At 39.6% G+C, this 16,660-nt stretch overlaps 2 protein-coding genes and 1 long non-coding RNA gene across 4 annotated transcripts; 1 reads left to right on the top strand and 2 right to left on the bottom strand.

Moving 5' to 3' along the window:
- The first annotated feature begins 810 nt into the window (after positions 1–810).
- Positions 811–2,573, top strand: LOC147050362 (uncharacterized). Its single transcript, XR_015067378.1, has 4 exons — positions 811–946; positions 1,032–1,085; positions 1,225–1,272; positions 1,354–2,573. It is a non-coding gene; the product is annotated as an uncharacterized LOC147050362 (long non-coding RNA).
- Positions 1,749–3,883, bottom strand: LOC147050361 (androgen-dependent TFPI-regulating protein). The gene is made up of 5 exons (XM_085921921.1): positions 3,268–3,883; positions 3,070–3,195; positions 2,896–2,997; positions 2,693–2,808; positions 1,749–2,136 (listed from the first exon to the last, which is right to left on the bottom strand). The coding sequence occupies exons 1-5, from the start codon at positions 3,418–3,420 to the stop codon at positions 1,968–1,970; spliced, it is 666 nt and encodes a 221-aa protein (XP_085778047.1). The 5' UTR covers positions 3,421–3,883; the 3' UTR covers positions 1,749–1,967.
- A 150-nt stretch (positions 3,884–4,033) lies between these two features.
- Positions 4,034–13,241, bottom strand: sack1ha (scaffolding CK1 anchoring protein Ha). 2 transcript variants are annotated; one of them, XM_085921918.1, is made up of 6 exons: positions 12,424–13,241; positions 11,161–11,612; positions 10,907–11,071; positions 9,058–9,182; positions 5,560–8,911; positions 4,034–5,467 (listed from the first exon to the last, which is right to left on the bottom strand). In XM_085921918.1, the coding sequence occupies exons 2-6, from the start codon at positions 11,602–11,604 to the stop codon at positions 5,456–5,458; spliced, it is 4,098 nt and encodes a 1,365-aa protein (XP_085778044.1). In that variant the 5' UTR covers positions 11,605–11,612; positions 12,424–13,241; the 3' UTR covers positions 4,034–5,455. The 2 variants fall into 2 exon arrangements, with proteins under 2 accessions (XP_085778044.1, XP_085778046.1); XM_085921920.1 differs by lacking the exon at positions 12,424–13,241 and adding an exon at positions 12,015–12,403.
- Positions 13,242–16,660: the final 3,419 nt, after the last annotated feature.

Here is a 16,660-nt window from a genome sequence, read left to right as displayed (position 1 = left end):
ACGGCAAGCTGCGCATGCGCTGTTTACTGCGTTTTCACCCATTTTGCATGCACACGCAAATACACGCGCATACATACATGAGCGCACATGCACTCACACGCACGCACCCACGTGCACGCGCGCGCACACGCACGCGCACGCACACTCTTTCCTGGCTTATGGTTATGAAAACTACATTTCTGGGAATTATCGAACCATCACGTTGTTCACAACGGTGGTTTGAGGTTTTAGCTTTCAAATTGGAGCTCGGCACTGCTTAATATTAGAAAATATACCATTAAGTTGGCAAAAAATGTAGATCTCACATTTAGGACGGATGGATGGATGGATCACAGTAGCTACAGTGCATATTGAAAACAGTGAACTTTACTGGAGTTGTGTGAGGTTATGGACAGTGTATATGCAACATAGAAGCAGCTGCAAAAATATTCCTAGGATGTCATTAAGTTAATGACTTCAAAGTGACAGGCTGGGTTCAAGCTGAACTGGTTGCCAAACAACTGAAGGCAACATATGCACAAACATTAACGCCTATCTACAATGTAGAGTCACATTTTAGAATATGTATACATTGTGTTGGGAGAACATGCAAACTCCAACCTCAAACCTTTGACTTATGAAGCAGAAGTACACATTTCAATGCGTGAATGCTTTAAATCGTCAAGTTTCCTCCTTACTGCAATCCACTATTGAGAAACGAGGAAAACAATAACAGCGGGACAACAATGACACTTAAATGGAAACAACACCCTATTTTACGTAATCACCTACGTAAAAAGCACGTGAATACCTATCATGGGAGAATGAATTGAAAACGTTACAGTTCCTGTCCGGCGGGTTCTCCCATTTGCTTCAAGCATTATAGTGTGCTTTCAACTCAGAGCAGGAGACACTTCTTTCTTAACAATTCAGGGCACCAACAAGGGAAATGCTGTACTTGCTCGGGGTAAGTAAAAACATTTCATTTATTGATGTCTCATTGGGTTTTATATTTGTGATGTTGACCGCAGCATTTCTGTTCAAACCAACAGACAGTTGCGGGCCTTCTCGTCATCATTATGTGTTTCTCAAAAGGACTTACAGAGGCAAGTGAACCTTAAAATTGATCTTACTTTTTGTTTGGATCAAGTGGTTGATTTCCACAAACTGACACTACATGCAAAATAACTTTCTGCAGTTAAACGTGTCCGATGGCTGAGGTTTTAATTTGATTGTCTTTAACAGGAAAATAAACATAAAAAAACACAGATATTGGAATCGAACGGCAACAAGGTCAGTAAAAAAAAAAAAAAAAGGCTCTTGATGCATATGATAAGAGACTCAATAATTGATATTTTTGTGTGTCAACGGAAGGACTTGAGTGAGGGAGATCTGCATTTATTGGCCAAGATCCTTTCAGTAGGCCTGGTGGATGCAGATCCAAACTACCTCCACCATCTTAAAGGCTACAGAGATCTCAGAGGCGGATGACGTGGACAGGCGCACGCAATTATTCAAGAACACGACAAAAGTCCTGTTGGTGAAGATAGTGACTGAATGATCACGACCTCCGGCTATTTAGAATGGTGTTTTGAATTACAGGAGTTCCTTCCCACACAGGCCAAAATGATGAATCCATGATGAATTGCCCTACAATGACGTTAGACATGCAGAGAAAGTTACCACAGTTTTGTTTCTCCTGTTCAATTAATAGTTTTATCAATTAAAAAAAGAATAGGATTTGACAAGAAAGAGCAGGCAAAGGATGTCTCTGAAACTTGTTTTATTTAGATTTTTTTTTTTAGGTTTTGTACACACTTTTGTTGTAAAGAGAAAGTGCTAGAATACACAAATCTTTCCAGTGAAATTATGAACTTGCTGTTTACATTGCAATATTCTTGATCATAGTGGTAAAGATTGTTGTTTGTTGCCTTTGAAACAAAAACAAAGACACACAAATGATCAAAGCCCTGTTGTCTTTTCCTCTGTCAGTGAAGTTTTTTTCCCCACATGCGGCTGTTGAGTTTGTCTCCGAGGAGGTAGAGTAATGTCACCACAGACATGTTAAAACAAAAGAAGCCTAGCAGACCAACACCATTGAAATGTCCAAGGAGGGGATAAACCCAAATCCCCACTTTGATGTGCACCCAGAGAATCCTGCAGAGAATGTAAGAAGGAAGGGAAAAGAGGTTTCACTGTCACTGATCAGAGGAGTCGAACTTGCTTTTTTCCCCACATGCAAAAACTTAGTAATTGTTTTACATCACGTGGGGCTGCCATGACAGGTAAAAAAACAGTTCCATTGGATTGTTAAGTTGTTTTTGGAATTTGGAATCACGTCACAGAAAATAGGACCACCCAATGCTTTATACATTTTTTTTCAAAGGAATTCATATTTTTGCAATGACTTTCCTGTCAAAATGCCTTTATTAAAAAAACGTGAAGTCATCCTTGTTTATTTTTGTTGCACATAAAAAGATGCAGTGGGCCACTACTGCCTTTTTGTCTCAAGACCTGTGTCTTTGATCAAATGTACAAAATAAACCACACACACACATTTACTGTTCATTTTAAATAAACACAGTTGAACTGGTCCAAATGTCAGACAACACTATCTTAAACTTCCGAAGCAGAAGATTAACCATTAAAGTTGCAACAACAGCAATTCAGTTCTTTATCATTTCAGTCTGTATTATAGTGATTGGGCACTTACCAGAATAGGTAACCCACACCCACTAATCCCAGTGTGGCCAGTGCATTTTTTGTTCGTGGGTAGGCATGTGGCTGCGCCAGGAATTCTCCAAGTAACAAAGGAAAGACAAATGTATGCTAAGAAAACGGATCAGAAATGAGTCATTACAAGGGAATTAATCATATAGATTTTCATAAAATGTTGAAAATACATATTTTTCAGACCATGGCGTGGTTTATCCAAGGAGGGATGAAGGCGTCCATTGTTGCCGGGTAAACCAACTCTCTGTCATAGGCAAATAGAGCCCAAAAGAGAAGAACAACAAACTAAAGAAGACCTAAAGTTGTATTGACTTGTTCTGTAACATTTTTAAAATGTTTTCTAAGTATATAACTCACCATGCCTACAGGGAATGCAAAGACAGAGAATATTAGATCTGTAAATCTGTTCAGCGTGCTATCAGATTGTTTCCCACGCTGAAGATCGTTTACGGCCGCCAATCCAAAGAATAACATTTGGAGTATCTGAAACACAGCAAGTAAAATACCGTATATGTCTGTACATGTCATCTCTTCCAAACATGATATTGTACTTACTAAGTTCAAAAATGTGAGATATTTCCAAGGTCCCCCATACACAAAGATCCCAGGTGGTAATTCCTCACCATCCTTAGCAGCCAAAGTAATGACAACAAAAGCATACCAGCTGAATACGCTGATATGGTAAACTTTCTTCAGGCTTGAAGTCATTTTATAATAAGACTGATTTCCACAAAGCAAACTACAAGCTGATAAAAGCTGCAGGTTGAAGCGTGAAAATTGAAAAGAAGATTAGTGCAAAAGCGCAGTGCAATGCACACACAAGAGGCCCACTGTTCTTAAGGAAATACAGCAGAGGAGTGTGTCTTTCATAAGCGGCGCTCTGCAGCATGTGACTTTATGGCTATGTAGTGCTCAGTGAGCTTGGTCACATTTACTCAATCACACAAATATGATGTAGAGATAAGTACAGTAGATACGAGGCAGAGTATGTGGTTGAAGCTAAACATGGAAAACCTGAATGTCTTGCATCTGTCATGTGTGCAGGGTAATATACGGAGTCATTATTGCACAATGCTCAACAAATGAAAACAACGCACATGTTAAAGGAATCGTTGAAATGTTTTAATGCTGAGCTAATGCTGGGCTCACACACATCTGCATCCACTAGGCCACACGCTTGGTAGGCTGATAGAGCACCCCAAATTGCTCGTAGGTATGAGTGTGAGTGCAGATGATAATGGATGTATTGGTGTGTGTGTGTGTGTGTCTGTGTGCGCACATGTGTAGATACACCATCCTGAGTTAAAACTGAGATCCAACATTGACATTTTAAAAGCAATTTATTTTTTCCATTTTGTCTAGAAGACCAGATATCCATTAAAAGTATCTTTAAAATCATTCTATTTTGTTAATTTGATTCATTTGAGATGTTTTATAGGTAAGGCACAATTTCAGAATACAAAGGCACAAAAACTTAGTTTCTTCAATCACAAAATATAAAAGAAGTTTGTCATTTATCTCCACATGAACATTGTACATGGTCAGGCTTTGAGGTCCTTTAAGGAACATGTTTTCTTATTGCTACAACAGTAATATGGATGACTCAAACGCTGCAAAAATACACCAATAATGTGACAAAGCTGTTCAGACATAACACACACGCACACAAAAAGTTGGCATTACAATAATTTGACACTGAACAGAGTCTAGTTTTTTTTTTTATGCGTATTGCTTTCTTAAAAAGTGGAGTTTATTTATTAATGAATACCTTCATTACCACATTATAGTCAGTTAAAATAATTCTTAAAAGTCTATCTGGCATACTAAGATAAATCAGGTTTAATATGTGATTGTTTCTATCACACTTACGGTCCTCATGTTTCCAACACGTGATTATTATTATTGGATTAAATACCTTTTCTAAATAACATGAAGATAGCTATACAGTATTGGCATTGTAAATTCTAATTCTAAACCGGCAAGCAGGTTTCTAAAGTCTTTGTTAGTTTTACAAATGGCTGCTTGTGTATTCAGGTGAAAACCAAGTTTAAAAGGAATATACATGAGCATAATACCATGACTGCTGCTGAAATATGTAAATGAGGCAATTACGTCATTCTATCACACTTCCAACAAGTCACCAAATGCGGTAACATTTCCATTTGCCCTTAGTTATGACGTGGTGGGAGCCTGTAGTTACAAGAAAACCCGCTAGATGGCAGAAGATACTTTACAACAAGTTCTGTTTCTGCACTACGAATAAATGTCTGACTGGATCGAATTGATTTCTATTTACTGTAGAAGATTTAGAGTTCATCCAGCCAATTGGTAAGAAACTATGTTGTCTTTATCATCACGGTATATTTTTGAACACCCCCATGTTATAAAACCAGGGCAGGCTCTTGTGATCACGATTCTAAACAAGCCATCAAAGCTGTAGCAATTCTATTGAGGACAAAGTACTGTGGGGAGCAATGAAATAAAAAGCCAAGGCTCCTCAATTAGTCACTTGTAACAAATTGCACTTTACCCATCCATGTCTTTAAAACCGTTTATCACATACTACATGTGCGCTGTCAACCGTCAGTAAAGGCACTCCACGCTGACTTAAGCGATAGTGATTGACAAATAGAACCCCTACCCTATTGGTCTTTACTGATACCATGCGTCTTTGTCAGCTTGTCAGCTTTCTGCTGTACTTCAGTCTCTAATCTTTTCTCGCGGCTTTCTCTCTGGATCCCAGTTAAGAAGTCATCTAAAAGCGAGAGGGGGGGAAAAAGTTTTTGGTTATAGAGGTGAGCACAAATCGTAATGTGTGAAAAATATTTTAAGAATAATTCAGCTTACATCAAAGCGACTGTAAACCTTCCTCTCCTTCCTCATATTTTGAAGCCTCTCCAGCAGCTTGTCACGGTCCTGAGACGAATTTGGCATGTCGCTGCTTAGTGACCCGATCTCTCTTTCTTTTTCCCTCTTGGCATTTTTGTCAGCTTCATCTTCTTTCTCATCATCGGTGACGGGTGACTCCTTTGTAGACTCATTCCTGCATTGGCTATTTGCCGAAATCTGTTCGAGCAGCAGTTTGGTATCATCTCGGAGGTTGCTGCTCGAGAGCACGCCAGCAGTTGATGAGTGATAGCGAGACTGGCTTGACTTTGGCTGCTTGGATGGTACCCCGTCTTCTGCTGTCCTTCCTGAACATTTATTTTGCCCTGTTGGTTCATTTATTCTTTCACTATCCTCCATTTTATTTTCAAAAACTAATTTCAAATCTTTGCTGACATCATTTTGATAGTCCATGCTAGTGCTATCAAGAGGTGATGGCACCGTCGTGACAGATGTGTCAACTGAGGTAGGGTGCATTGTTATTTTCTTTTTGTCGTTTGGATTCCCATTGGTTAAAAAGTTGGTGTCAGGAGATCCATGTAATGTTGGCGTTGCACTTTCAGCGTGAGAAGGCGAAACAGACTGAACCAACACAGATGAACATAAATCTGGAACAGTTGACAATCCTTCCGGGTTAGCATCAGTCGGGGAAGTTGCTTGCCTTAATTGCTCTTGAGATGAGTATTGTTTTTGGTCAGATTTAGAATGAATATGAAAGCCAAATATATTGGATTCCAGCGGGACGTCCCCTTTGTCTTGTCTGGGAGATGAGAGGGCACCAATGGGTGACACCCCAGACTCATCTACAGGAAGGTTTTGGTCTTGAGCAGCCACTGCTTGTTTCTTCTTCAAAATGGCTTCCTCAGTAGACTTGGTGGGACGAGGAGGGGAGGCACTGACAGATTTTTCCAGGTGTATTTTATCAGTTAGGGACTGCATACTAGGTGAGTCTATGTTAGAGTCATGAGGACTGGATGTGGTTTGATGGCCACGAATGTTTTCAGAGTTAGAGTTTTTTGCATCTGGTTGTGCTACTTTGCTAGATTGTGGTGCCAGAGTAAGAGAAACCACATTGCTCTTGACCTGCGATGAGTCTCGAGTTTGGATGTTAGATGAAGAAGATGATGTTGAATTCCCCGTGGTGGGAGTAAGAACTGGTGATAAGCTTTTATCGGTGCTACGCTTAAGCGATGGAAGATTAGCATGTGTTTCTTTTGTTATAACGGATTGGTGACCAGAGCTACACTCACTCAAAGAAGCTTTGTGAAGCTCTGGATCTTCTGATTCACACTGATGAGTCTCTGTTTCTGCAGAAACAGATAAAGATGCTGCCGTTTGGGTGTTCCCCAATTCTACCTTTTTTAAATCAGTTGGTTGTTCACGTTTTGAGCTTTGGGAGATAACGGTTAGATTACTGACCTGGCCCTCTTGCTTCTTTGCCTGGTGACTGACATCAACAGGTGGCTCTGTAGATTTTGTTTTACTTAAATCTGTTGACTTAACACTTGGTGACATTGACAGTTGGGAAATCTTATCATCTTTCTTTCCATCATTTGGGCCAGCACTATCAGGATCAGTTGGTGTTTTTATTTCAGTCTTCGTGGCTTTCTTCTCAGCTTCTGAAGCCTTAGCAGCTTTGCGTTTTGCTGCTAGCTCTTTGAAAAACACGAATCTCTTATCAGGATCACTCATATCGACAGATGACATCTTGTCGACCGAAGACTTGGGTGCTTGATCAGTTTTTAACATATCAGATTCGGTCCGCTTCAATCTGGATGGTGATGGAGAAACCTTTGCTTCTTCAATATCTGGATGTTGTACCATGAGACTTTCTGAGGAACTCTTTAAATCTTCCTTTGATGAATCTTTATCCTGTGGTTTATCATTTCCCTCTTGCTTGGATGCTTCTGGGGCAGAGCTATCGAACGACTTTAGGTAACGAGACCATCCAAAAGATTCTCTTGCGGATGACCTTCTTTGTCCAAAAACCTGGGAAACAAATGGTAGTTTTGTCTGATCGCCCTCATTTTTGTCACTCTCATCATCTTGTTGTCCTGCTGTATGTTGCTCTAAAGAGTTAAATATCAGAGATGATCTTAATCTTGAGCTTCTTGGCATTGCTGGATTATATTTTCTCCTAAATGACTCTTCCTTCCGAAAAGCGGTAGGTTCCTTTTGTTCAGCCTCTTCTGGTTTCTCCCCTTCAGTTGTTGATGATGATTCGGAGGGTGTTGGTGTTGTTTTGGTGTCAGCTGCCCCAGCGGTACTTTCTTCTGGCAATTTATTTGACTGTTCTGGTTCCAATGCAAAAGCTTTGGCATAAGATGGCAACTGACTTACTCTCGGTACGGCAGGAATTTTAAACTCTCGGACATTTGGGATTTTAGGAATGGATAACTCTGTTGGCTGTACTGTGTTGGATGGCTCCTCGAAAGGATCTGTTGCCTGAGGCGGCATCGATGGCAGGCCTTCATCCCCTGGAATATCATGTGCACTAAGGAACGAGTTAATTCTCCAGTTCCTTAAACCCCGCTTTACCGTGGGGTCTTTCCGGTCAGCGTTGGGCTCCTGTAAAAACTGTTTTTCATCCAATGTAGGCTGAGATAAATTTAAAGCCAAATCTGTGGGAGGTTGTAATTTCTCTGAGACCTGCTCAAAGTCCACATTCCTGGTGGATGATAAATAATTAAGCACAGGGTCAAAATTATCAAATGGCTCCATCTCTTGTGGTAAGCCTGGTTCAGAATACTGATCTGCAGAATGATAGTTTTGGCCCCAGAATCTTTCAGAGCCAACTTCAGGACCTGGGTCCACAATTTTCTGCTGCCCCCTGTGAAACAGCCTTCCCCGGGCCTCAAGGTCTGCTGCGGGTTGAGTTGGGAACGGGTAATTGTACCTGCCGGTAACACCTTCAGCACAAATGTTGCGTTTCAAAGCAGGGTTTTCCATCATTGGAAACTTGGAGTGACCTTGCTGACTGTACTTATCATGGAAAGAGTCATTTCTTTTCAAGTGTGACATTCTCCAGTCAGTTTCCATTTGTTCATCATATGATGGTTTAGTCCAATCCTCTGCATGAGGCATGTCCATTGGTAGAAACTTTCTGGGCTCTCTGTACACGAGTGAAGTTATTTTACTTGGGTATTGCCTTTTTTGTAAAAGGCCAATGTCTTCCATGGCAGCAGGCCCATCAATTAATAATGGTTGTGATTGAGCAAAGAGGATCCGAAACTCTTCATCAAAAGTCGATACAAGCTGTCCAAGGAAAAGATGTGCCATACAGCGATGTAGTTTCTCAAAAGACCACATGAAGCTGTGCAAAAGCAAAATAAATACTATATCAATAAATGTTCAGTCTTCCAAGTTCATTTGGACAAACAAGGTGCTAAGTAATGTGTCAACACATTTCACTGCAAGATAAACACCTTATTTTTGAATTGTATCAAGTAGGGTAGTTACCTGTAGTTCCCACTCAGTACGGCTCTGCAGTCTGTCAGCAAGAAGCGATCCATCATCTGACCTTTGAAGGATTTCCCTGAGCGGCAGTGATAAGTGATGCCAGATACAGTTCTAACCCGAAGAAACTGCAAAACAAGTATTGTAGTGCTTGTGTTCAAATTAAACCAGAGGCTGCACAATATTGCAAAAACATGCGATATGCAATATGGTGGTTGAATATAGCAATATTGATATGACTGTAATATTTAACATGGTCCTGAAGAAATAACGTTTATCTTTCCTAATGAAATCATTAAAAATATGTCCATGCAGAAAAAAAGCAATCTTAAAGTATTCTTGGCTAATTAACTGAAATTACCCAAGATAATGTTCAACTATTCCTATTAGATGGTGATGCATATTTAAGTGTGCATCAGACTGGTAAAATTTAGATTCATAAACATACAATTCCATAAGAAACATGGGCCGATATCACAATATCACTATTCTTTTGATATATTGTCCAGCCCTAATTTGCGCCTTTCATACCTTTTGGGATTCTGGCTGAAAAGTTCAACCTTGCTGTCATTGGATGATTAACACATTTGCCTGCATGCATTTTGGAGCATGGCTCGTAAGATGTGACTAACAATAAGTAGAACATCTGAACTGAACATCAGAGATACTTAAAAATGGTGGCAGATATGTTCTGACTTTGATTCAAATGAGTTTGAATGTGAGTGATGAATTTGGAACACAGTTACTGCTAAGATGTTTATGCACACTTGTGCAGCCATGTTGTCTTACTTGCTAAATGATATTTACGCTCTTCAAAAGCTTTGAAGAAAAGTGTATAGTTTATAGATCACATTTTCATTTCCTATAAAACAAAAATATTTGAACTGTGGTGTGTAGACTTTTTATGTCTAAAATTACCAAACAAGCAACCGAATCAGTTTAAAAAAAAAAAAAGAAAAAAAAAAGGTTGGTGAGTGCAACATCACCTAACCCTAATCACGATTATTTGTTTAAAAAAAAAAAAAAAAAAAGAAACCGGGGGGAAATGATAGCATAATACACTCATAATACTCGCCACACATAACTATGGCTCAGTGAGTTATTTCAAGAACTTCTTCCTGCCTTGCTATTGTTGTAGGATGTTTACAACCCTAATTATGCTCCTTTATCTCAGACAATTAGGCTACAATGTTGAAGGCGAGGTCCATGGCCAAACCTGCTCATTTTTTTCATCTGTGTGAACATGAATTGTAGTTCTTATACTTCAGATAACAAACGGTAATTGCTGCTAATAACTCAATTATACAGGGTCCGGCAAGATTATCTGACACATTTGTAGGTTTATAAAATGCAAATCAATTAAAGAAACAATCCCCCCCCCCCCCCCCGAAAAGTACATACCTATAATGCCATTTTGTTTTGTTTTGTTTCATTTCATTTTCATTTTGTTTTCGAATAATGTTTTGTTTCTTTTCAGTTGCTAACATGAACTGGCCCGGTGGGCATCGCGCTTTCATTGTGGAAAAGCTTTATTAAGAATGAATCTGTAACACACAACGAGCATTCAGTTTGCGCTTCAGACTTGGTAGACATGATCCTGTACCTGCTCGAAACACTATCTTGTTATGGGTTACTAACTTCAGACCCAGTGGATCAGCATTGAAACGAAAATCAACCGGCCGACCTCGCGACACCAGAACTCCAGAAAACTGAATTGCATTGTATGTACTTTCTTTAATTTATTTCCAATTTATTAAACCTACAAATGTGTCAGATCATTTTGCCGCACCCTGTAGTTTCTTTTGTTTCCAAAGTAATAATAATGTATATTGTATGGCTTTAAATGACTCACTTGGATACTCTGTAGATTTACTCTGCAGTTGGACACCATGTTCATGAAATAATTCACGTTCTGCTCGTCTAAAATAATATAGACGGCGACGTTTCTCATGGCTGCATTTAAAATGTCGGCAAATATGTCAACATCAGTAAACATGTCCATCACTATGGCAATAACCTGTGGAAACAAAAACACACATGACAACACTGTGAGGGTCATTCATGTACAGTAGTCTGCTGCCATAAAAAACAAAAACAAAGAACAACCTGCTGAGCATTCTTGATAAGTCGCCGGGCCTGCTCCTTGATACTTGGCATGTCAGGCTCAGGAGGGTTAACCAGAGTGGTGACCTCCGTAGGTCCACTAAAAAGATGCAGCTGAGGCCAGCCAAGATCCAGTCCAGGAGCATCTAGGTCCGAGTGTATTGGCCAGTATGTATCCGAGGAGCTGTCTCCTCCACTCTCGAGAAAGGCTTGCTCCTGGTAAGTGGCCTGCTGAGGAAGGCGTGCTGAGCTCTGAATATATTGGATCTCAGGTGGAGCCAGAAAATCCACCACATCTGCCTTTTGGAGGAACTCATAATATCCTTCCACATTTTCCTCAATCAGTGCATCAATTGCCAGACGATACTCTTCCCGATAGTGAGGAGGAAGGTAGTTGGGGTGCAGGGGATTATCCCCGGCAGAAGAACATTGAGAGCGACGTGCCATACTGCTGGCTGAGGAGATGGAAAGAAAGCACAATCATTTAAAGGCTTCACAAGTGGAAGACACTACCATTAAAATAGAGATCTACCATTAAAATAGAGATCTAAATAAAAAAATATGCACAAGTATAGGCTTGTTTTTAACCTTCTACAGATGCCATTTTGACACAAACATGATTTAAAGAATTGTGAGTGACATTCAATGTTAGTGGTCAGTATTTACATCATATATCAACAACTGTGCAATGTGTAATCACATTGATTATTGATATTACAGATAATCCTGAAAGTAGTACACTTAACCATACGTCATTTGTTCCAACACTGTTATAGGGAACAACATTTTCAAACTAGAAAGAGGAATAATATGTAACTTGTTACACTTATGCAAGTTTCTTCACCCTATTTTCTTACAATTGGCGGTTTAAGTCAAATGAATGAGAAGAGATGAAATTCCAGTCTAGGATAGTTATGGGTGCGGCTCCTCCCTCTGGCCCAAAACACGAGACTACATTCGCGAGTTTACCAAAAAACACTCTTTAGCCGCTGCCCCCCTCCAAATAAAAAAAAAAAGCAGTGAAAAACATAAAAACCGACATCCATACGGACAAATAGGCGAGCGAACGGCGCTCGCAAGGCTCCATGTTTAAAAGTTGTGTTTCTGTCACCCATCTGTTATGACGACTAACAGGTAAAAACGTAGCACACTTGGCAAAAATGTTTTGGGCCATATGTTAGACTCCATGACGTCACAACCTACATAGCTCACCAACACATACACACAAACAAAACAAGTACGTGTAACGTTAATCGGTAAACTTACTGAGCTAACTAACGTCAAGTCATCGTCACGGTTCTCGTCCTTTGAACTCCAAACGGGCCATTTTGCCGTGTTTCCGGTCGCTGCTTTGCCAGTCGCGCGCCTAAGAAAAGAGGAACCTGCCGAAAGTGTTCCGACACATCGGTTTTTTTTTTTTTTTTTGCCCGTCACCTAGTTAAACCAGTTTATTGTCACGCTTTAGGCATGTAGACGACTAGTGAGCTAACAGTGAGAAGTGCAGGGGGTCAATCGAGCGCCGCCCCCTCTCTATCCCTCCCTCTTCTCTCTCTCTGTCTCTCTCTCTCTCTCTGTCTCTCTCTCTCTGTCTCTCTCTCTCTGTCTCTCTCTCTCTGTGTCTCTCTCTCTCTGTGTCTCTCTCTCTCTGTGTCTCTCTCTCTCTGTGTCTCTCTCTCTCTGTCTCTCTCTCTCTCTCTGTGTCTCTCGCTTAGTCTACTGTCACCCTCCCTTCTTACTTTCCTCTGTCTTTTTAGGAAGCTACTTGAACATTCTCAGAAAATATGTCAGTCAATGAATAGAAGGATAGGCATCGATATGGGCATTGAAAATGGCAAGAAACAGAAAAAACGAAAAACATTTTAACCTATGTTTGCCAAACCAATAGCTGAACCATAATGTTTGTTTTCTGCACTGTCAATATGAAATATCTTGTTTTTGAAAAAAAGGGATGGAAATTAGAACAGGTTTTAAAATCAATAGATTTTTATAAACTGTGTTTATAGGTTCTAAATAGGGTCTCTCTTTCAACCCAGATGAGGAGGAAATCTGACTGTACTATAAAGTTTTGCAAAAATAAATAAAATGAAAGAACATTTGTAGTCATGCTCTTCAAGGAAATGAACACAAAAGGTTGTACGCATTTCATTCCTTCCCGTTTGCATAAAGAAGCCCCACTTACTGTATTCATGCTACTTGGGCAGCAAAATCCAAACAATGTGGCTTTTTTTCCTCCCTCGGAAACCGAATTTTAACCACACCGAGAAAAGAGGCCATTACCATGGTAGCTTTAGCGTACACAAATGCATGCCTTCGTACAAACAAAAGCAATTAATTAAAACGAGTGGGAGGATCAAACTCACAAACTGGAAGGCAATGCAGCACTTTTCAAATTACCATGCAGCGCACGTTCACAACTTTAAAATAAATCATACAGTGAGAGAGGAACAAGAACATAACGCCTATAACGTTCACTTCAGATAAAACATGTCAACCTTTCAGGAGCCTGAAAAAAAGCAGCTTCATTAAATTATGCATGTGCGCCATGGTGTACATTACAAATAAAAGGCAATGCTCTTAAACTCTCTGCGAAGATCTATTTATATAAACATCACACAGGAATAGCTCACAGTGTTTAAGTGCTCTGTCAATTTTGAATCTTTGTTTACTTTTCATGCAACATAAACAATTACGTACTACAATGGCCATTGACCAAGGATGATGCATCTTCTCTGATTAAACATCTAGGAATTTGGAATCCAAGGAGTTAAGCACCATGTCTGCATGTTTTGTTTGAACCATAGAAGGAGCGAGAGGGAGAAACCAAATGTTTGGATATTGCCTGTGAGGTTTGCTCCAAACTCAGAATGAAAATAGCCATGCCTTGTGATGGACTATGATATAACTAAAGTAAAGCAAGTGATGCAAGCTATCTGCCAAAGTGGCGAGGTGAAGACAAACCCCTATTGTTCCTTTCTAGCACCACCCCAAAAAAATGTTCAAACTGTTCATAGATAGTTGCTACGCTACATACCAAGGCACACCGTGCACTATTGGACCCTTGTGAACGCTGTGGCTCAGAACAAAACATACATTTAGTATTTAGTCAATGACAGTGTGACTGATAGCTTCGGTTATGATGGATCAAACACTGAGCTAGAACATCCAGATCACCTTTGACCCTCATGAGGACAAATGCTCTAGAAAATGGATGGATGGATAATACTGTAAATATCAATAATAATGCATTTTTTCGGCATGAAAGACACTTATAAATGGCAGTGATAAAAAAAATATGATAAACAAGGCTCGGTTCAAGCTTGTTTTTATTTTAAGGCTAGCATAATGAAAATTTTATCTGTTCATCGTTGGTCAGGGGATCTCCTGCTGTTATTGTACGTAAAGTATTGAAAGTACTGAAAGTCTATTTCTGGTGCTTTTTAAAGCTACAGTAGGAAATGTGACATTGAAAAACAAAAGAGAGAAGGAAGCACGCGCAGCTGTAAGATTCATTACTGGCTGAAGCCTTTTGTGCAACGGCACTGTTTTCCTGGAGATGAGGTGATACACAAATAGAGCGAGACCAAGAAAGTGGAAGTCACACAATGATGCAGAGTCAATCCATTCATTTTCTACATCACAAAAACAACAAGGATGAGATGGAGTCAAGATCCATGGAAATATATCGTGCACTGATTGCCAATCACTTGCTGGGCACCTATAGACAAATCATTTTGGAGTTTGTGATTTATCTTTTTGGAATATGGGAGGAAGTCAAAGTACACGCAAAATATTCATGCAAACACGTGGACAACATGCAAACTACGCACAGGAAAGCCAGAGGTGAGATTTAAACCACAAAATGTGAGCCAGACAACATTGCGAGCCAAAACGTAAACACTGCTCATGATACTACCGTAAACTACAAACCGAACAATGCTGGAAAAGACACAACAACAACAACAAAACTAAATACAACTTTAAAAGGTTTCAGTGAGTCACAGCCTTTTGCTACAGCTCAACATTTGTCACATGTGAAATCATGAGGAGGAAAAAAGGACTGTCAGTCTGGGATCTAAAAAGCAAACAAGTTGCAACTTGATCTGATGGGATTTCACAACTACTTAAAGAACTTAAAAAATTCATTCTAATTCTATGAAATTGAACAAAGACATGTAAGTGTTCATATTTTTCCTTTATGGGGAACCTGAAGCTTTACATATATATATAATGAAGTGTAAACTTTGTATTACAGCCAAACACTCAAAAGCCGTACGTATATCTTGAACTTTGACTAGCATCTTCATAGAAAGAAAGAACTGTTTCACAACGTGTCATTTTGTAGAGGCCATAACAAATTCCACACACGATTGCATTTCCACAATATCAGGTGTTTCTAAGATATAATCTATTTTACTCTCAAGTAATGAACTTGGAGGTGTTTAACCAGATCAACTCATCTCACTTACTGGAAGAGATTAAAAACCAAAAAGATTTGCAAAACCAGATCACACATTGAGGACTATAGTTAGTGTGGAATGTATGTCAACCATGTATCAGTCACAGTTGCAGGAAGGTGTGGAATGATTCCAAGTTAGCTATGTCTCTTACCTGCCTTTTAATGTCTGATGTGCCAAATCAGTAAACAGTTCATTCTGTGATCCTGTCAGCCTTTTTGATACTAACCACAAAACATTTCAAGTTTGACTTTCTGTTCTCTTGTGTACGGTCGCAATCAATCAAATGCTTGTCACCACAAGTAGCGACCCACGGTAGGTGTGGCTGTTGTACTCTGAGCTCAAGCATTCTAGTTAAAAAGAAAAGAAAAGAAAAAAAAAGGGGAGGTGTGAGATAGCTGCAACAGTGTTTAAAATGAACAAAGGGGGAGGAGTTTTATTGAACCACCCGTGACCTCTTCTAACATTTATTTGATCCTATTCAAATGTAAATGAAAACTTGATGGAAAAAATGCTGAGTGATTCACTTTTACGTCATAATGGCTGCCTGAAATCATAAACAGTCCATAGCATTATATTTAGCCGTGATGTCTTCCTTCATTTTTTCTTGATTATGTTCTTTTGTACTGTTTGCAGAGACACATCCTGTGGATGCAAACATTTCCGGAAAGTTCCTTCCTGCACTATGTCAAAGACATTCATAGGATTCACATCATTTCCTTCCAATGCCACGTTTGTCCTCATTCGGGTCAAAGGTGAGCTGGCTTCATTTATTTCCTATTGCATTTCATTACCTATATTAAGGTAGATGCAAGCACACAGAAAAGATAAACATTTTACACAGGATGAAACTCAAGACCTCCTGGCTGTGAGGCAGATGAGCAAACCACTATTTTCCCGCGCTGTCCATGTAGAAATACCCCAAACTGAAATCGAGAAAGTACATGTTCAACAGGCCAATGACAACAAAAGACAGCAAATGCTTGTGGCTCATATTTATCTGGAAGCATAACAACTGAAAGACATTAATTGTTACAGTTCAAAATGGT

The sequence above is a fragment of the Syngnathus leptorhynchus genome, chromosome 10 (assembly GCF_054491065.1).
Source record: "Syngnathus leptorhynchus isolate UIUO chromosome 10, UIUO_Slep, whole genome shotgun sequence".
NCBI lineage: Eukaryota > Metazoa > Chordata > Actinopteri > Syngnathiformes > Syngnathidae > Syngnathus > Syngnathus leptorhynchus.
This window is presented reverse-complemented; position numbering and strand designations above follow the sequence as displayed.